This window comes from Acanthopagrus latus, chromosome 11 (genome assembly GCF_904848185.1).
Source record: "Acanthopagrus latus isolate v.2019 chromosome 11, fAcaLat1.1, whole genome shotgun sequence".
Classification (NCBI taxonomy): domain Eukaryota; kingdom Metazoa; phylum Chordata; class Actinopteri; order Spariformes; family Sparidae; genus Acanthopagrus; species Acanthopagrus latus.
In genome coordinates this window covers 22,379,760-22,400,930 of record NC_051049.1, presented here as the reverse complement: position 1 = coordinate 22,400,930, position 21,171 = coordinate 22,379,760, and the positions used below count along the sequence as shown (strand labels likewise).

The following is a 21,171-nucleotide window of genomic DNA, read 5'->3' as shown; positions in this document are numbered from 1 at the left end:
AGCCCCATGACACAGAAGCTGATGAGAGGAATAAAGGCAAGAGCTTGACCAGCCATTTACTTGTTGGCAACTTAATTTATTCATAATGAAAGGGATTCACTTTGTTAGATTATATTTGTTTTTCTACTTTGTGCTTTCCTGCCAGGAACATCACATTTTATTTTAGTGCCAATAGGTTACAACAAAGTAGAACAGATGTTCATGGAGCACAAACAGGCTAAGTAGTGATTTTGTGCACATTACAAATGGAAGGAGGCTTTGAAAAAAGAAGAACAAAAAAAAAACAGTGTGGTTTTCAACCAAAATCTGCCCACATGTCTAATTTGAAAACATACTTTGCAACCATCCATGACAGCAATGTCCAACTTCTGCTTTTCTGACTCCAACAGATGGACAGACTGACTCAGAAGAAGCGTTACCTCACACTCACGCTGATGTTACTCAGATGAGTTTTACTTATGTTATCACTGGAAAGTCATCTCAGTAGCGTTGTCACTCACAGATAGCAAAACCGCAGTAGCTCTGTCATCTTATAGCTCTGACCTGTTTTGGGTAATGATCAACATCAGACCCTGCAGACAACGTGGTTATCTCAGATGTTATCGGGGGAAACTTGACTTGTTAAAGTGTAGGTGACAAGACAAAAGACAGCAGGCTTTGGGAAGGGGGGGGGGGGGGTGGGGGGGGGTCTCCTTAACATGACATTAACCGCGAGTGTAAACATGTTGCACTGCAGCAAAGATTACTTCGTTAAAATCATAGAAAAGTAGTGTCAGTACTCTATTCTTGATGTGAGGAAGGCTTTGTGATGTCACAGTCATCACCACAGAGAGCTGTTCTGTAGGTTGAACGTTAAGAAAATTAAATCAAATGAACAAGAGTAACTGTAACTGATTGCCAATCTTTAGCAAATGGGACCTCTAACCTGAAACAGCATAACATTTTCCATTATTTGAGTTTCCCACCCTGATCATGGCATCAGGGCAAAATGGCAGCCATGTTAACATGGTCTTTAAGACAGAAGGCGTCCAACAAGGGGAATGAGTTTACGTCTTAAATCTGAAAACTGCTTGAGGGACTGCAGGCCAGGAAGGACATTATTATACATCATATATGACAATAAATAACATAAATTATACTCCACACATACTTGTGCGCTCTATTTGCCCCAGACAAGCATTTGTACATGTAGATAACACAGGAATACATCTTACTGTGCACTGCTATTAACACAAATCCCCCAAATCATGATGGAAACTCAAAATGTGCTTACCCTTAGACCATCACTTGTTACATGTAAGAGTGCAATTGTAAGTGCTAAGAAGGAAACATTACATTAAAATTTGTACTTTTTAGGCTGATTCTCTTTTCAAAAAAAGAAGAAAGAGTTAAGTGCAACAGTTGATTAAGATTCAGAAACTAAATATACAGAACTGAAAGCAGCCGCATGAGCCGAGGCAGAAATGCTCCAGTGTCCTCGACAAAAGTGCTATGTAAAGAAATAAGAGCCTGAGAGAAATAGGGTTAAACTTTTCTTTTTCTTGTCGCTGCTGGTGTGGACAGCATTTCTGTGGTTTTTCTGTCCAGACACATCAGATTCATACAGCATACCGCACCCCTCCTGGACCTCAGTGTCTAATGAAGTCTCCTCCGTCACTTGGAGTAGTGGGCGAACGGAGAGTCTTCGTTCACTTTGCCCTGGAGGAAAAAACACACACACACACACACACACACACACACACACACACACACACACACACAAATGTGAAAGGGTTAAATGAAGCAGATCATATTCATAATGAACTGCAACCAATGTGGTGTTAAAACATCTGTGTTGGATGACTGGTGTTACAAATCTGCAGGGCTAAACTCAAAAGTTGTTCAGAAGTTCAGTGAGTCTGCAGAGCTGTGTGCTGCTTTGCATTAAACTAATTCTTTTCTTCACTGAAGGTCAGCATCATTTCCTGTTTCCTGATTTATTTGCCGCTCCGTAACTTCTCTGCAATGCAGTGGTTCAAATCTGAAGCCAAGTTTTAACTGACAGAGGAAGTGTTTGAAATAAAAAACAGATATTCCTATTTTATTTTCAATATGCTGTCATTATATCACAGTGATGTTGCAAAGCTGAAACAGGAAATGACCTTTGAAGTGTCACCTCAGTCTTCCCCGGTCCTCGGTCCCCCCCCTCAAGCTCCTGTTCACATCAACAGCAGCCTCCATCACTGATCTCTGATCCAGAGAGCTCACTAAGATATGATTTGAGAATTTCGTCTGAATTTCGTCCAGTTTGAGCAAAGCCTAACATTTGAAGTCTCCCTGTAGTTGAATTTATGTATTTTCAAGTCGCCTCTACCTGCCTGTCTGCCTGCCTGTGGGCTTACTTTGCATGTTTACAGCTGCAATAAACCCCTGAGCCCCTGCTGGGTGCTTCCCCCGTTTCCTCACCTCGACAGAAATAGTGTCTACACAGAAGCGTTAATGACTCAATGGCACATTTTAGGCTTTGCTAAATGTACCAGTAAATGTTACCCAGGCCACGTTTAGTACAGAAAAATGTTGCATGTCAAAAACTGCCATAGAAATTCTACATATTGATATTATTTCCAACTTTCACAGGGTTACATTTTTCAACCAACATCAGTCCTGATAAAAACAACCAAATGTTCATTTATTTTTAATATTTAAACCCTTTAAGTACCAGTTTGTTTACATGATGCTACAGTTTTTAAAAAATATAGATGTACACCCCCCCACACACACACACAAAAGTCATTATTTTCCATATTTTTAATATCTGATGTTTTCACCGTAGTTTTTGACGTGGAAATGTTTTTGTAATAAATGTGGTCTTTTATCAGTTGCATGAGGGTTTAGATTGATTATAAGGCAAAGCCCTCTATGGGCTGAAAAACAAATAACAAAATTGTAATTATTAAAATAAGAATAACAAAGAGTCATCCAGGACCACAGAATGAAAGCCTGTTAACTTGGGTGCATGATTTTATGCTGAAATGACAGTGGGTTGAACAAATCACCATATGTGTGTTTTACCGGTTTAATGGTAATATGTACAACAGTTCTGACTGTAATATACACAGTGTATTATAGATATATTGTGAGCTGAGGTTGAAATTTAAAAGACAAAAAAATTGTGCACTATGCATTAATACAGCCAAAATGATCCAAAAACGAAAGTTAAAAATATAAGGTTTAATATCTCTGATGAAATGCTGAGTTTCTGCACCACAGTGCCACTGCAGGTTGACAACCAGCTGCCTGGTCACCACCAGAAACTTGGTGTTTGCGTTGATTCTAATGTTAATTTAGTGAACTTCAAAATGGACTACAGGGTGATGATGGTTGCTTTTGTTTGGAGCAAACTCTGCACTCATTTCACCAAACGATACGGTTGCCTTTTAAAGTGCAGTCCTGTCACTTTTTAAACCGGGAGGTTATCAGCTAATCATCTCCTGCTCAGTTTGCTAAATCAGCTGTTTATGTGTTTGGACCCCTATGTTGTTGGCTTTGTGCTGTGTACGCTCTGCTGTGTATGTTCATCTGCAGTACACTCCCAATCCAACACAGCGTCATGAGCGCCCTTTACAGCGGCTACAGTAATGTGCCAATAAAGATTTACAGATAGCCGCTAACAATAGACACATTCTATAATGCTGCTGGTGATAAATTTCAAGGCGGAGACCTGATGCTTGGTTACAGTTTCACCTGAAATGACACCTAAAGAGCCCTTGTTGTTGAGGGTGTGTGAAAACCAGCTGACTCACTGATGGAAATGATAAGCATTAGTTATGAACTTCTCACCACACATTGTTACTGTTTCTGGAACTGAGAATTTGTATTATCTGACGAGTCAGTCAGGTTTCCTGTTGGTGTTTAAAAAAGAGAGAGAGATAGAGAGAGCAGCAAACCACTGCACTCACTGAGAGGAGAAGGAAAAAAATGTCAGTCACATCTTATAATCATAATCTCTTCGCCAGTGTTGCCCCCTGCTGGTGGAAATATCAGGCACACACAGCAGAGTGGCACTGTAATGTAGTTATGTCATTGTGAGCTTCTTGGTTCATTTTATTTGAGTTGTCTGTTACCTGTGATCTGTTGTTGGAGGTCATATGTGTGCAGGCCTTATTTAGATATGTTCAATATACAATAAGTGTTTTCAAAGTTTGTCTCGAATTTGGAATTTTGGAGACAAAACTAGTCTACAGCCAAAAAGCTAGCCAAGCTAGCGTGGCAGAAAACAACATTAATATCCTTTGTCACTCTCATCCGACAAGGTAATGCACCAAATCTGGTAAAGGTTTGATCACATTTGAATTAGATGAAACAAAATCAAATCTGTTAAAACACCAGGTCCTTTCCCCCCCACCCCCAACTCACCAGCGGCAGGTCTTCGAGCCTCTCAAAGTTGGACCTTGGTGATCTGAAACATTTCACGGTCATAACCACCAGCACGAGGGCGACGACGATACAGAAGATGCAAAGAACGGCCACGAGGCCGGGGTTTGCTGCCAAGTCACCTTTTCCCCAGTCATGTGAAGAGCCTGAGGTTGAGACAAAAAAAGACTAACCTTTTTAACTACTCAATAAACTGGAGAAACTACAGCTACAGTACAGCTCTTCACCTCCCAGAGACCCAAACAGTGTTGCTTGTATAACGTCTTTTGATTTGCACACGAGGTCCCGTCGTCTGTGGTCATCAAAGACTGATGACCTTTACTTTTAGCACAGACGAGTAAAACGCTCAGAAGAGCCGGTCTGTTGTGTGAGCTCCGCTTGCCCTCTCTGGAGGACCAACCACTGATGGGTAGATGTAAATAAACGGTGGTAAACAATGACTCAACACATGTTTATTGAAAGGAAAACCCTCATTTTAAATTGTTTCCATTATTCCTAACCTGACATTTACAAATTCAATGTTTAGATTTATTAGCAGTACTTTGTGGTTCTTTGCCTGAGCGATGATGTAGCCTGACGAGTTTGAGTCTATGATGGGTTCTCACTATGTGGTGTCTAACTTTTTACTGTTTCATGTTCTATACAATCATTGAATTTACCTTCCAGTATCTTTTTCACAGTTTTACAATTTCTTACAGCTCCAGGATCAGAAGGTCAACTGCTGCCTTCCACCTTTACGGAGAGGGTGTTTTGCTCACTGCACAGCTGTGAACCTACATGCCTGGTGAGTGCAGAATATTACATTATTTACTCTGTTATTTAGTCTGTTGGGGTCAATTCTGACAATCTTCTAACTCCCAGTGACCAAAATGTGATCTATGCAGCTTTAAGGTCATTTGCGGCCTGCTACTTGAGTCCACGTGACTCGAACTGACCTAAAATCCAAAAACCACAAAGAGATCCTTTTTCTGTGAGGTGAGGATGTTTCAGGATTTCAGCGGTGTAGAATCTCAACATGAACATCACTGAACACTCATTCAAATTGAAGAAAACACCCCAACCCTCTACCGCCTGAGCAGTGCTCTGACCTGGGCTGGTTGTGTTAACGGTGGTGTTTGTGGTGACGTTTGGTGATTCTGATCCGGCTGGGACTGTCGCTCCACGGGAAACTGTCTCGCTGGACGTGTGGTTGGTGGTCTGTGGAGGAGCGCTGGGATGTGTCACGTCCGTCCCGCCGGTTGTTTGTGGGGAAGTCGAGGGCGGCGGTGAGGATGACGCTCTGCCTGAGGTGACCCCAGTGGTAATCTGGCGTGCTGATGTCGGTGGTGTGCTGCTGGTGGTGGTTGCGCCGGTAGACAAGCTGACGTCATTTTTCGTTGTCAGTTCCGAACTGGTTGTCTTTGCAGCTGTTGTGGATTCCAGCTTTTCAGCTGCAGAGGAAGCGGAAGAGCAAACAGTATGAAAAACACCTGGTCAGACGCAGAGAGCGTTTGTTGGCTTCTTCTGCGTAGACAACACTGCCTCCACTTTAAATGTACCTCAACTGATAACACAACATGCACACACACAGTACTGCAGTTAGACTCACTCCAGTTCTTGCTCTCTCGAGTCGCAAACCTAAAACTTCCCAATTTTACTAACAGTGTAAAAACAGGGCAATCTCTGTAAAACCCTGAGCAGCAGGTGGTCGGTCCAGAGAGGGAACCACATCAGCCACAAAACTTGATCAAGAGCCTGCAAGCATTTTCTCATTCTTATTCTCTTCTGTTTTGTCTTTCCTAATGGGCACCATCACAGCCAAGCAATACACACATTCAGCAGGAGCTTTCTCCTGATCGCTCCTCCATCTCATGCAGCTAAGCAAGTGAGACAGATGCAACACTGGGAGTCATGAGTGTTGGTGGAGGAGGTATACAGATGCTCTACTTAAACTTGCTTCAGTCTTGAATCGTGGATGAGTTGCACAATCTTTGTTGTTATCTTCATGTTCTTCTTCTTCTGAACATTTTAGGGGAAGTATCTCTATGAGCGATTGTTGGCTTCTAACCTCTCCTGCACAATGATCTAACCTTTTAAATGCCCTTACATGCAGTACATGTGCGCACAATAAGCTCATCTTAAATGCAAATGCACTGAAAGCATTAACGGTATGTTCTCCTCTGCGATGATGCATTTTCCGGCTAATCCATAAAGAGCTTTTAAAGAGTTTATTTGAATTCAAAAGTAGGAGGATCATCTCGTCGCACAAAGGAACATTTCATCCTGATGTCGGTTAAGTCCGACCTGTGGCTCTTTGCTTCATGTCATCCCTGCTCTCTCTCACCCCAAATCCTGTTATCTCTCAGTTCTGTTCTATCGATAAAAAAAAACAGGCCAAAAAAATACACACAAAGAAGGTGTCAGATGAGTGAAGTGTAAAAAAATAAAAATAAAAAATACAATGTTGGCCTTTGAAATAAAGTGGGGAGGAAATCTAAAGTAGCATGTGACAGAAATACTCCACACTGCCACCACTGGCACTGTTTCACACTTGCATTGCTGAGAAGCAGTAGGTCTGTCAGCATGAAGCAAAGAAAGCAGAATATGGTGTCAAAACTGCTTTTTCTTTTTTTTTTCATATTTATTTGATTTATCCAACAGCAGGAGTTACAGCTTAGAGCGCCAAACTAAACAACTCAAGTGTGCAAGCAGAGTTCCTGAAGCCTGCAGCCGCACCAAGGTAAATAACCACCGACTGCTACTTCCCAGAGGATCATTCATCAACACTCAGCACTGCTATGGAGGTAAAGTAAGGTCAGGTACGGAATCCTCAAATAAAAAAGTATTTAATCTGTTTTTAAAGTTGCAACGAGATCAGAGGGGAGGGCGAGGAGCCACTGCAGGGAGGACGTGGAAGACCGGGGGGAGAAATAGAAAGTGAAATGGGGAAAATAAACAAACTCCATAGTAGTTGCTCTCCCTACCTGTCTAACTCGGGAGCCGGCTGCTATATCTGAAGTTCAAAAACAAAACAGTTTAACCGCCATCCAGCTCAATTAAGCAGCTTATTCAGGGTTTTTTTTTTTTTTTTAAATCTAAATGGACCTCGAGGTGGGACGGCTTTAGCAGTTTCAGGGTCAAGAATAACTTTTTAAATCTCAACTTTTAACCATGTGTGAAACATCCTTGAAGTTCTCAGGGAAGCGTGTAAATTAGCCCATCCACAGTTCCGTCTGCGGATGTGATTCAAAGCTCCATAACGGCTTCCAAAGGGAACTTAAGCCGAGGTTGTTTTGTTTAGTAACGAAGCTCATTTTCGTGTCCTCAAGGCACAGATCAGGTTGAGGGTTCAGATGAGGTTGTTGACTCTGCGGAGAGTCTAATAAAAAGCGTGTGACGTAACAATTAGTGCTCTCTGTTGACGCAGACAAACAGCTGGCAGTCAGCTGGCATTGTGTGTGTGTGTGTGTGTGTGTGTCTCTGTGTGTGTGTGTGTGTGTGTGTTTGCAAAGTGTTTGTACAAGCTGCAGACTACTCAGAGGGTTTGGTTTTAGATCACATTCACTGATTCAATATTTGCTTTGGTCTCCACCCAGACATGACCTTTTCCATTTACTTCATCGACTTCATACTTCAGGTTAATAATCTTCACCACACAGAACACAGAAAGGCAAAATTGACTTGTCTTTTCCAGCAACACACGTGAATATTATTGCTTGAATATGGATGTTTTTGTGTTCCTACAAGTCTGTGTGTTGTCCAGCCTTTTTGGCTCGCCATTTGCTGTTTTCAGGTGTTGAAACTGTTCTCTGTTAAGTACACTGAGACCTGAAAACCTGCCTCGAACGACCTCGGATAAAAGCGACCGAGCCTCCCTCTCACTGTGGCAAGTTTCCCATTTTGCATAACTTTGCATCTTCGTAAGACTTCAGCATCACATTCAGGCAAATTCTCAAACAAGTCTGACACAAGTTTAACAGGTAAAAATGAGATATGTTGACTTACCTGCAGAAACTGCGGCAACAAACAGGGACACCAGTACGGTGAGGTGCATCGCTGCAGGCATGTTGAGAGAGGAAAAGGCTGGCAGGCATATCGACGGCATTCAAACACACACACACACACATGCGCTACATCCTTGACAGCAGGATGTGTTGAGTGCCTGAGGAGGAGTGCTCTAAATGGTGGGTTGGTGCATTTCAAATCCTTCAGGCTGGTTCGTCAGTGTTTGAACACGGCTCTGCTTGTATTCAGCGGCTCAGGGGGTTTTGTTTTAAGTCAAACTTCAGCTCATTAAAGTGACTTTCATGTCAGTTTCTACTGCTGAGGGCTCGAACCAATGATGGCTAATTATTATAACTTTTACAATCTAATACTGAAGCTCTTTCCAGCTGCACACAGTGTGATGTCCTCCTCTGTGCACTACCCTCATGCACGCTTCATATCTTGCACGGCTGTAATTTTTATGATCCTGTTCAATCAGTTCTGCGTTAACTTATTCTGCTCTTTTAAATTCCGTGTGAAATTTCATTATTTGTCTTCAGCAAAGTGAATCATGTTCGGGATGCTCTCACCACCTGCCACTTCTAGTTCCACCAACTGCGCTCCCCTTTTTTCTTTTCACTCCTGTACATACAGTTGTGTTCAAAATAATAGCAGTCCAACATGACTAACCAGATTAATCAGTGTTTTTGGTAGAAATCTTAATATTACATCGCAAATAATTTACCAGTCGGTGTAGTAGAGTCAGAGAAACCCAACAGACCCAACATTCATGATATGAATGCTCCTGAGTCTGTGTTGTCGAATAATTAAGTGAAAGGGGTGTGTTCAAAAAAATAGCAGTGTGGAGCTCAATCACTGTGATCAGTCGTTATGTGAAGAAACAGGTGTCATTCAGGTGTCCCCTATTTAAAGACGAAGCCAGCACATGTTTTACATGCAATTTTCTCTGAGAACCTGAGAAAGATGGGTCGTGCCAGACACTGTTCAGAAGAACAGCGTACTTTAATTAAAACATTGATCCAAGATGGGAAAACATACAAAGAAGTGCAAAAAATTATGGGCTGCTCAGCTAAAATGATCTGCAATGCATTGAAATGGAAAGCCAAACCAGAGAGTCGTGGAAGAAAGAGGAAGACGACTATTCGAATGGACCGAACAATAGCCAGAATGGCAAAGACTCGGCCAATGATCAGCTCCAGGGAGATCAGAGATGAACTGAGGTTACCTGTGAGCACTGTGACGATTAGAAGACGTCTGTGCGAGGCTAATCTATCAGTAAGAAGCCCCCGCAAAGTCCCATTGTTAAAAAAAAGACATGTGATGAAGAGGATACGATTTGCCAAAGACCATATCGACTGGCCTAAAGAGAAATGGAGAAACATTTTGTGGACTGATGAAAGCAAGATTGTTCTTTTTGGGTCCAAGGGCCGCAGACAGTTTGTGAGAAGACCCCCAAACACTGAATTCAAGCCTCAGTACACTCTGAAGACCGTGAAGCACGGTGGTGCAAGCATCATGACATGGGGCTGTTTCTCTTACCGTGGTGTCGGGCCTATTTATCGCATACCAGGGATCATGGATCAATTTGCTTACATCAAAATACTTGAAGAGGTCATGCTGCCTCACGCTGAAGAGGAAATGCCCTTGAAATGGGTGTTTCAACAAGACAATGACCCCAAACACACCAGTAAGTGAGCAGCATCTTGGTTCCAGACCAACAAAATCAAGGTTATGGAGTGGCCAGCCCAATCCCCAGACCTTAATCCAATAGAGAACTTGTGGTGTGACATCAAAAATGCTGTTTCTGAGGCAAAACCAAGAAATGCAGAGGAATTGTGGAAGGTTGTCAAATCATCCTGGGATGGAATACCTGTTTCCAGGTGTCAGAAGTTGGTTGACTCCATGCAACACAGATGCGAAGCAGTTCTCAAAAACGGTGGTTATGCAACTAAATATTAGTTTTGTTAATCACAGGAATGCTAAATCTTAATGTTGTTTCAGTTCATTGAGTAAACATGAGTTTGTTGTGAAAAATTCAGACACTGCTATTTTTTTGAACAGCCAACAACCACTTTTTCTTCATTTTCTGTAAATTAATTCAAATATTGCTACTTTTTTCTTGATGCTTTCATGTAAAATATAATGTGCAGTGTTCCCAGTGAATGGAAATAAAAATATTTGAAGGATTTTGAGCTTTACCCACATTTTTAACAACACTGCTATTATTTTGAACACAACTGTACCTCTCATTCTTTGACCAGCTCAGGTGGAGACACACCTGAGATGGATCCTTCACACCTCCAGCTGGCTTTGAGTGCATCTTAACAGGCGACGTGTTTCTACCCCTCCCCATCCATCCAACTGTCCTCAACATCGGTCATCATCGTTTGGCTTATCTTTGCTTATTAAAGATAAACCTTTGCACACTATTTTCGTGTTGTATGTTTACAGAGTTTTACACTAAAGACCACCGTGCATAACTGCACTCATAACTTATTTCCAGTGTACTTTTTAATATTCTTAGCAGGTCGCCCTGTCTTGGACTGGCGAGACTGTGATGCCCGTAAAAATGCAGAGATGACGTCAACCAAGACAACAAAAACTTCTCCAGCCAGCAAATTAGATAAAGATGCCGAAGTTGTTGATGCGGCGTCATTCAAGTAGAAAAGGTTCATATCTCGCTCGTGCTGACTGCAGGTGTGCCAACGTCACACCTGGCTTTTAGGCTGTCAGACACGCTACGCTCTTCAGCTTATAGACACACTGTATGTTTAACCAGGTGTTCTGCTCAGGCGTGACTGGCCATGACTCACTGTGACTTGTTGCAGGGCTGACGTCCAGACAACTCCCTCTCTTCATAATGTAACAATAAAGAAGTGCTCAGAGGATTCAGCACGACTGATTTAACGAGAATCTGTACTCAGTAACACCAACGTAACCCACAACCAAGTTCTGTACCCAAACCATTACGTAACGCACATATTTTAACCCAAAACCATGATCTTTTTCTTTAAGTGTGATACATAAGTTACACACAGGACATGAACAAGTATTTCACCTCTTTTGCTTCCTTCATAATTAGTATACCCACCAGAGGTCGTCCAACATAGATACTGGACATTTTAACAACAGTCAGTGAGTCTTGTGAGGACAGGCCGTCTCATCTTTGGTTTGATAAAAAAGAACTTGAGATGTAATTAGTAAAGGTTAATGCGAGAAGCTGACCCTGACAGATGTATTTGCCATGTAATATTACCAGAACTTGTGTGTCCCTCCATGAGACCCGTACCTGCAATAAACAGAGTTCTGCGTCAGAGGGTCAGAGGCTGGAGGAGTGTTGAAATCTTCAAAACATAACTGACGAAGTAAACGTCAGCCCCAGTTCGAGCTCTTTACAGACGACCTTTGAATTCAATCCACCTCTGATATTGGCATATGATGGTTTTCGTCTTATCTCACCCACGTCTTTAAGTCGAACCTTTGACTCCGTCTTATGTGTGTGTACGTTTGTGTCATAGAGAAACTGCTTACAAGCTAACACCCTTACAAATGTTGAGGGTGTGCACTCCCTCATGCACGGAGGGAGGACGGAGACAGGCTGCTTATTGCCAATAAAGTTCAAATATACCACATACCACCTCTGGCCCATCATGTTCATTGCACTTCTCATGGAGCAGTCTACCATAGACATGCAGCCTTTAGATGTAAAGAGGTAGGAAATGAGGCAGTCCCTCAAAATGTAACATATTGTGCACATCGTGTATTTATGAGTGCTTTACTGGCCTCTCAGGTTAAAAGTTTCAGGACTGCTTCACACACAGCATTACTGATACAGGTACCGGTGGGTGGGGTCACAAATGTGCTCTGCTGCACCTGTAATCACACCCAACAGTGATGTCACAGAGTCGTGGCACACACCTGCGCATGACAACACCAAGGTGAAAAGTTAAACTGCTGGGGATCAGATAAAGCTAAATTAGGACACTCTTAAAAATCTTAAGAACTTCTCACAAAAAAAGAAGAAAGAAAACAATGACAACTAAAACGTGATTTCACATAACAATAATAATCATGACAATAATGTGTAGTGTTTTCTGAGAGAAGCCTCAGTGAGATGAATCACAGACTGGTCAAACCACTTAAGGGATTTTGAACAGAAATGTTTGTAACACCACAGTTTCTTTGAAAGTTTTATGTTAATCTGTGTGTCGTAGTCTTAAAGTGCCGACCTGTTTGGATAATTTATGACAAGAGTCGTCAACATGTAATGCTGGCTAGTATAAGTGTGCTGTCTCACACAGACATATAAACAGTCGGTCTTTAAACCTAAAAGACTGAAAAATCTATTATGACACCTAAGGAAATGCTTATTCGTACATATTATCATTTAAAGCGTCCATGTTGTCTACAGATTTACATGATTTTCAGTCAGACGACGAGGACACACTAATATTTTATTCTCTGTGTGTTCAAACTTTAGCATTCTGGTGAACATTTAAAGACTACTTCATGTTTTTAACTGAGCAAGATGTATACTTCATATACAATCAGGGTTGGGAGAGTTACTTAAAAAATGTATCCCTATATAGTATCTAATTACCTGATAAAACTGTAGTCAGTAACTTGTTTACTCTCCATTACTTGCGGAGAACTTCAATATCAAATGTATGCAAACAATTACTAGAGAAAATAAATATTAATAAGAGGAAGTTAATTTAATCTTGTTTGGTTTCACTTGAGTGATGTGTGTGATTCATTTATTATTGTCATGGTTACAGACTAGTATCTCATTATTTATATCACTTGTAATCCAGTTAGTTATCCTCCTTTTCACTGAGTGTCTGTAATGTAATTATACCTTTGTTGTGTAACTTTACCGGAGTATGGTTTCCTAATTTTGTATTCCACTACTTCCCAACACTTTTAAACAAGGAGCTACAATAAACTCATATATAATTGGATAACAGTGTTTCTGTCTAATGTATTTATAGGCTTTGAGAAAGTTCATGTCATTTCATTTTTTTTTATTGCCATTGCTTCTTTAAATTACAATGATAAACAAAATAAATACAACTCATCAGAATTCTTTAAAGACCTTTACACAAGTTCTTTACACACATTAGTAAAAAATGTAAATATATACATACAATGTATAGCTCCACATATTTCTGCTTTTATGTTGACACAACATGCTGTCTTCTATCATTACAAAAACGGATTTATCATCAAGCCTGACAAAACTAAAAGCATCTAAATCACACGTTAGCTGCTGGTGATATAAAGTACAGTACTACAAATTAAATTCTGTTCATCAGTCTTTACAGAATCAAGTTTACAGACTGAGGATTTATATAGTACAGAAAATAGATCTTATATTTAATAATAACCACAATCATGCAGTTATTTTTAAAAGGTACCTCAAAGGAATAACCTGAAGACAAGAGATTATTTAGCATGAAAACAGAGGGCAGAACTGTTCCACATATTAAGGCAAGGTTAATGCAGGTTAATATACATTTAAAAACAGCAACAACTGTTTACTGATGCCGTTTCACAGCCAAAATGAGTCTTTCATGTCAAATCAGAAAAGGTTTCTGGAAGAAGGGTCCGTTAAGTGCCTTGCTGATCGCTGTGTTAATCAGCAGCGGTTTATCATCAGCAGTCTCACTCATGCCTAGGTTGTGATAAAAGGAAAACCACCATCATCAGAGGTGTCAGCATGACAGGCAGTGAAACAGCTTTTCATCCCTGAAAAGATTTCTTTCTGGAGTGCAGCTCATTCTGACATCAACCGACGGATAAAACGAACAGAGACGCTTTAAAACTCTGCAAACATGACAGGAAAAGTGTTCCAGCACTTCAACTTAAACATCCGCAACTCCTCTGAGCTCAGACAGACATGATTAAAACGTGCGATAGAAACAGTTAATCAGAGGACAGACCAACCGAATATAATTAAGAACATTCTCACATCATTTTGCAAAGGCAGAAAGCAAATTCTTCCTTCGCCTCTGCTGATCGACTTCACAGTGAGCTCTGTCTCTAAGATTTCTCCTCCAGAGGTTTAGATGGTTGGAGCGCTTTGTGCCGTACATCCTCAGCACTGCTGTCTGGCATCGCCACAGTGGGGTCAACGTTATCCTGTCAACACAACAGAAACAAATGCATTTCCATTTTAATTTTAAGGCATTTGTCAGATGTTTTTGTCCGAAGCTACTTATAGTAATTCATACACATGCAAGGTGGCGACCAGCACATCAGGAGCAGTTTAGGATTCAGTATCTAGCCCAAGGATACTTCGATAGGCAGACCAGGGGAATAGAACCAGCGACCTTCTAATAACAAGATGTTGGCTCTACCTGAGCCACAGCCAACCCCCAAAACACACATCAATATAATCAATATCACTTCTGAGCAAGTAGAAACTCTTAAAGACACACTGAACAAATAAAAATGCTTGTAATTGTTTAAATGTATTTTTGTATTTTGTTTGTGTGAGGTATCCAAACCACAGTCCACACAGTCCCATAGATTGTGGTTAAAGTGAACATAAAACCTGTTAAATGATCCCTTGATAAGTAAACAGAAAGATCAGCAAACAGAAAAAATAATCAAATAAAAAACAAACAAAAGGTCTCTTCATTCCAGAAGTTCCCTTTGAACTCCTGTATGGGTGACTTACTCTGTGTTTGAGGTAGGACAGGTAGGTGTCCCACCCTAAGGTGATAAAGTTGATGTACACAACACGGAATTTGGGCGAGAGAAAGTAGAAGTTGATCATCTGAGCAGCGGGCCAGACACACCAGTCCGCCTGCAAGAAAGAATCAACAGATAAGTGTAAACAAACCAGCAAAGATTACCCAGAACAAACATCCTTAAAAACTGTGAGAGGATGAGGGGAGTTTGCTGAGCTGGGTCTGAGATCGACACACTTTCAGCTAGCAAACAACCAAGATTTGTTTTTAAAATCTGAGAGGAGAAACTGACAGCGAGTCTGGGTTAAGAATAAATATGCTATCTGCAGAGCAGACACATGTAACATAAAAAGTCACTGATGACAGTAGCCCTGCATTATGTTTCAGACTTGTTACTGTACATTAAGTCACATTATCATGATGAAAAAGCATGTGAAACCTACTCACACGGAAAAAGACGTTTATACAAACATATAGGACTTGATTTAAATGAAATTGTGGCTCAGGCCACATTTTTTTTTTTACCTAATCTGACCGAGTCTGATCCAACTTTACAAACATACTGTTTTATCATATCCGAACCCTACTAAAGCCAGACACAGTTGCTGAAGCCTTGAAGCACAAAGAGTTGTGTTATCCTACTAATATTGTCATTGGAGCCGAGAACTTGAAACTATGTCAATTAACGTAGTGCCAAACCTGACCCAAATCCAGACAACAATTCAAAATGATTGGGGTCTTTATAAGTTCGGGTTGGGTGTCCATGCTCTGACCTACTTGGAAAAACAAAAACAATACTTGCTGCTGCTATAAACACACACTGCACAAAGCATGCCTTTTACAGTTGGAATAACTCAAACTGTTGTTCTGCCATCTAGTGACAGTTTGTTTTCCACTTGAGTAAATATTGTTACTAACTTTCAAATAAATTTGACCATATGGCCTTAGTGCGGTGCCTTTAAAAGTCATTTGGCTGACATATCACACGTCATACCATATTAAAAGGTGTGAATCTTTACTGGCCTCATGGTTCGATTACGATTCAGCTGTGAACAATTCAAATGCAAAATGATTCTTGATGCATCTCAATGATCTATATTACTGCACGTGGCTACGTTTTCATTATTTCCAATTTATTCAGAAAGTCCTCACAATAATCAGACTACAGCAGAAAACAAATTAAAAGCTTCACCTTGTCAAAACATAAACATTACAAGAACAGAACACTATCTGCAGTGCCTTCCGTTTGTTGTAATCTACAATAATATTGTTTTCACATATTAGGATAAGGCATCTATTGACTCTGCTGCACACACATCTCTCAGAGTTGAACGGCAAAGCTGACAGCGCCTCCTCAGATCTTGTCAGATTAGCTGGGCTTGCTGTAACAGTTAGTATTTATGGCTGCAGACGTTAGCTTCAGGTGAAAATGGCTAACGTGATTAGTAATTGTGGTGAGGCAGGAGTCACGCTCAGCAGGGGTCTCGTCCAGTTCGTGCTTCCCAGCAAGTTCATAAAATCCGTCATGTTCCCCCGAGATTTCTGTTTAAACAATATACTCGGCTTAATGGTCACATTCAATTCAAAGCATGGGAGCAATGTAACTTCATTGTCCAGCTGAGGCCAGACAATCAACAAGCAGCTGGGAAGAACAAAATTCTGGAGTGAGGCTTATTCAGCTTTCTCTTTTTGTGTTTTACATGCAAAAAGAACAGAAGCTCAGACATATGAAAAATCTGCAAAATTAAAATCTCATCTCTGGTTGTAGAATTTGCAATGTCACGAGTGAAGGAAAATATTGGTGCTTGTGCGCTGATCTGCAGGTCAGACCCTGACAGATGTACTTGCCTTATAAAATTCCCAGAACTTGTCTTTGAACTCCTCCCATCCTTCGGATAAAGAGTGTCCCTCCATGAGACCCATACCTGCAATAAACAGAGTTGTCTGTCAGATGTGCGTCAGTGCCACATTACATCAAAACCAACTTCAAAGAAGATCAGACGTCAAACTCTTTACAGACGACCTTTGAAATCAATCCACCTCTGATATTGACATACACCAGCTTTTGTCTTCACTCACACACGTCTTCAAGTCCTGACCTTTGACTCTGTCTTACGTCTGTGTACGTTTGTGTGTCATACTGACGGTAATTATGTGCTCACACCATGATAAATATCAAAGGTGTGTATGTGGGCACTGAGGGAGGAAGGACACAAGCTGCTTAATGCCAATAAACTCTGAAATCATTCTCACCTAAAAAATACCACATCCCGATGGTCGGTGAGGCGATCAGCTGGTCCACCAGAACCTTCTTGCCCACCGTCTTCATGGCTTTTCCTACATACACTCTGTCCAGCCAGCCGTACCAGTAATGCAGCAATGGACCCATGGAGCAGCCCACCACAAACATGTAACCTTAAAAGGAAGAAGGGAGAAAATATTCAAAATTCAACACACTGCACACAGATTCATGAATGTTTATATTTTTCTTGTTAACCTCATCATCTTACTTTACTAAAACATAATAAACTACAAGATTAACAAAGGATTTTGCTCCTGCCACTTAACAGTAAATTATCACAAGGCTGAAAAGCAGTGTTGTACTGCCCTCTTTGGTTAAACGCTTCAGCTCTGACTCACTCTAATTTTAACTTCACTGAGTGAGCACGCAAAGTAAGAAGGGCAGTCAGTCACGATGACAAAGCAAACCCTGACAGGGAGGGTCAGGACACGAACAAGCAGCAGATCATGTTTGTTGCACAACTTCTTACCAACAGGCCACAAGCTGTTGAAATTGTGCTCAACAAGAATCAAAGGAAAAATGGGCTTATGTGGGTTATGAGTGACAACGATCCCGACACTGCCATTGCAGATATCTATCATATAAAGATTTGTACCATTTTTTAGATAAACAGTCCATTCTCATTGAGGACCTGGTTCTGAAACAGTTGATTCTAACAGATCCATCACCGCTGCACAGATATTCCCTGGAGCCAAAAAGCAAAGACAACTTATGTTCGTCTGTATCCTTGTGCATGGTGAGCAACAAAACTGAGCCAGTCGTTCAGTGGGTGAAGCAAGGCACCAGCGCCTCCAGGGTTGATGGTGCAAATCCCAGTTTTGCAATAACAACATCCTCCCAGCTCCACAGTTTTCTCTTACCTGTTCTCTTCCAGTCTCGGACTCTGCCTGGCTCCTTGCGGGTCTCCCGGCTCTGCTGCAGAATGTCTCCCAGCGCCAGCATTCCTCCTCCACTCAGGGTGTTGGTGAGCAGCAGGTAGCGGCCCTGGAAAAACGGCCGCCAGGAGAATTGTATCCGCACCAGAAACTCTTTACCCGCCCGGGGAAGCATGATGTCTGGACCACAGAGAGCGTGCTGTCATCTGCAGGAGAAAAACAGCTCTCTGTAGAAAATTGTTTATAATCTTCTACCTTATTTCACCAATGCATTTCAGCACGTGGGCTTGAGGATGATCTAACAGATGTTTTAAGCATTTTAAACAATAATTCTATGATTTATCTATCGATTTGGAAGTCTGAGTCTTAAGGCAAGAACTGGTAAAAAAAAACTTTACTTTACTATATATATATATATATATATATATATATATATATATATATATATATATATATATATATATATATATATATATACACACACACACACACACATTTATTTTCCTTCGCCTAGTAGCTTTATAAGCAAACTATATCTGTGATCTATGGTGATAGTTGGAATGATGTGGATCTTGTCTAAGGTCTTGTGTGCATGTCTTGACCACTGTCTGTAAAGCAAGTTGCCCCACAGTAACATTAAAGATTTACTCAACCAGACTGTATTTCATGGTTGTACCTACAAAGTAGAATTTTTCAAAATAAAGGTACAAAATAAAATAATATAAATACACATCGACCGATCACAGAATATCCTTATAAAAATATAAATAGAACAAAACCAGGAAAAGTATTTAAAAATGCCAGAAACTACAAACCTTTATCTATTAATGCTAATAAAAACCTCTGTCTCTATAAAAAATTATAGCAAGAAACCCATAATGTGCTGCTCTGCAGTTGACTGCCTTTAAGCTATTCAACCTGACAGTCTCTCCTGTGACATGATGATTAAAGCTTTGTGGTTGATTTGCCGTTATTGGTTTTATTTTTCCAGACATGTAATGTTGCAACAGTTTCAGGGTTCAAAGTTCATCCTGTCACCCGGTAAGCTAACGGCTAGCTTAGCTTCAGCGGTCAGGCTGCCTGGCTAGTCTAAACCAGGATGACCTGCTCGGCCACCCTCACTGTGCAGCCGGAGACAACTTGTTACTGAGCCGTTTTCTGTTTGACACGGCACAAGCGCTGACATTCACCTTTAATGTAAAAATGTCACTTTGAATTTTACAATGAGCTTGCTGTTACACGCCGCATGCAACAAACCGGTGACAGTAGAATCAGAGCCGGTATTGTGTGTTGTGGCTGACAAAGTCTATTTTCCCGTCGCTATGTGATTCGGTTTTTGGCTGACTTAATCTGACTTACAACCTGTCACCTGTGCTAAAAACGATATAGAACCTTACCTGAGCACTAAACACAACCGGAGGAGCGCAACGCGGTGTTTACAGGTCGGAGTCACTACCTGAGGCTGAAGGACTTCAACACAAGTGCCGCTCTACAGAGAAAAGATGAAATGTGTGAGCGCCACCTGCCGGTCCGGAGGAGCAGTGGTCAGATCAGACCACAACAATATACAGCTGCAGCCTTTTAACTTGTGAATCAGATAATGCTTGACACTTCCCAGCGGTAGTTTCATTTCGGTTGTTTATCAGTGTCAGTATAAAGTAGGTAACAATGTTTTTAACCTGGCATATCTTAAAGTGTATTAAAGATGTGCAGCAAGTTTCCATCATGTATGTTTTCTTCAACTATAAAAAAGAAGGGTCTCAGCAGAGTTTGACCTCTCCAATAATGCATGCTGGGAAGTCAGCCAGTATGCTGATCATTTTTCTTATCGACCTTATTTGGATGAGTTGAACTTCATACATGACATTCATCCAACTCAAACCCAAAGAATTCAAGTTAATAGAACTCATGTTTATAAGTTCAGAAGAGGTCTGAGTGTATGTTTAATCCACTTAAAACCAATAAAAACTGTATATTTAATTTAAGTCAATTAGAAAAGATTAGTTGATTCCACTGAAGTTTGTAATTACTTTTACAGTGTAAATAAAAACATAAGCCCAGACACAGATTCATCATGGTCCTGTACATGTCTTCTACCTTTATAACCTAAGGTGCCCACAGTGATACCCAGTTCCCAAAGAAAACAAAATACTGACTAGACAAAACTAAACAAATGACTAGCAGCAGAAAATACTGTCAAACTTTATTAGAAACAAAGCAAACATGATAGATCCTACAGGATTTATAAAGTAGGGATAGAATGATTAACAGCTGGACTGATTCTCAGATCTAGTGTTTGGCATTTTCCGATTATTAGTATTGATTGTTTTGTTTTTGTGTGATTGCTGATCACGTCTGATGCAGCCACCTCTGTATGTGGTCTGACACAGTGTTGTGCCCACAATGCTATTTGATTATTAACATTTAATAATCTGAATCTGCAAAGTAACCAGTAAATGATCAGTTAAATGCAGTGGAGTAAATGGTGCAGTGTCTGCCTCAAAATTGTAGTTGAATTGAAGTATAAAGGAGCTGAAACTGAAAATGTTCATTTTTACTCAAAGGTTTTTATTCTTAGGTCATATTCACATTCCAAATATCAGTTATCAGGCTCCTCTATAGCTAATAATCAGAATCTGTAGTAACATATAGGTCAGTCTCTATAATAAAATCTCAGCCTAAGCTAACATAAGATAAGATAAGATAAGATAAGATAAGATAACATAACATAACATAACATAACATAACATAACATAACATAACAGCTAGGCTTCATGATTAACCTGAACATCCACAGATTAACATTACTAACATTGATATTCTGTCCCCTGATATTCCTAAATGTGTTTTTAACTTGTGAAACTCTGCAGATTAATCAGAATATGAGGATGTATTCAAATAG

General features: G+C 40.6%; 2 protein-coding genes across 2 annotated transcripts; both read right to left on the bottom strand.

Annotated features, from left to right (window-relative positions):
• Nucleotides 1-55: 55 nt before the first annotated feature.
• On the bottom strand, nucleotides 56-8,509 carry LOC119028112 (integumentary mucin C.1-like). The gene is made up of 4 exons (XM_037113660.1): nucleotides 8,398-8,509; nucleotides 5,502-5,843; nucleotides 4,396-4,559; nucleotides 56-1,698 (listed from the first exon to the last, which is right to left on the bottom strand). Exons 1-4 carry the CDS (start codon nucleotides 8,495-8,497, stop codon nucleotides 1,654-1,656), a joined length of 651 nt encoding a protein of 216 aa, XP_036969555.1. The 5' UTR covers nucleotides 8,498-8,509; the 3' UTR covers nucleotides 56-1,653.
• Nucleotides 8,510-13,404: 4,895 nt separating this feature from the next.
• mpv17l2 (MPV17 mitochondrial inner membrane protein like 2) lies at nucleotides 13,405-19,777 on the bottom strand. The gene is made up of 6 exons (XM_037115183.1): nucleotides 19,667-19,777; nucleotides 18,255-18,475; nucleotides 17,346-17,507; nucleotides 16,941-17,017; nucleotides 15,080-15,208; nucleotides 13,405-14,538 (listed from the first exon to the last, which is right to left on the bottom strand). Exons 2-6 carry the CDS (start codon nucleotides 18,442-18,444, stop codon nucleotides 14,440-14,442), a joined length of 657 nt encoding a protein of 218 aa, XP_036971078.1. The 5' UTR covers nucleotides 18,445-18,475; nucleotides 19,667-19,777; the 3' UTR covers nucleotides 13,405-14,439.
• Nucleotides 19,778-21,171: the final 1,394 nt, after the last annotated feature.

Excerpts from the sequence above, each read along its gene's own strand:
- mpv17l2 (XM_037115183.1), bottom strand. The coding sequence starts at position 18,444 with ATGCTTCCCCGGGCGGGTAAAGAGTTTCTGGTGCGGATACAATTCTCC. Across the intron at positions 17,508-18,254 it reads CCGAGACTGGAAGAGAACAG|GTTACATGTTTGTGGTGGGC; the intron begins GTAAGAGAAAAC and ends CTTCCTTTTAAG. Across the intron at positions 14,539-15,079 it reads TGTCCTACCTCAAACACAGA|GATAACGTTGACCCCACTGT; the intron begins GTAAGTCACCCA and ends TTGTGTTGACAG.
- LOC119028112 (XM_037113660.1), bottom strand. The coding sequence starts at position 8,497 with ATGCCGTCGATATGCCTGCCAGCCTTTTCCTCTCTCAACATGCCTGCA. Across the intron at positions 4,560-5,501 it reads CGTTAACACAACCAGCCCAG|GCTCTTCACATGACTGGGGA; the intron begins GTCAGAGCACTG and ends TCTCAACCTCAG. Across the intron at positions 1,699-4,395 it reads GGCTCGAAGACCTGCCGCTG|GGCAAAGTGAACGAAGACTC; the intron begins GTGAGTTGGGGG and ends TTTTTCCTCCAG.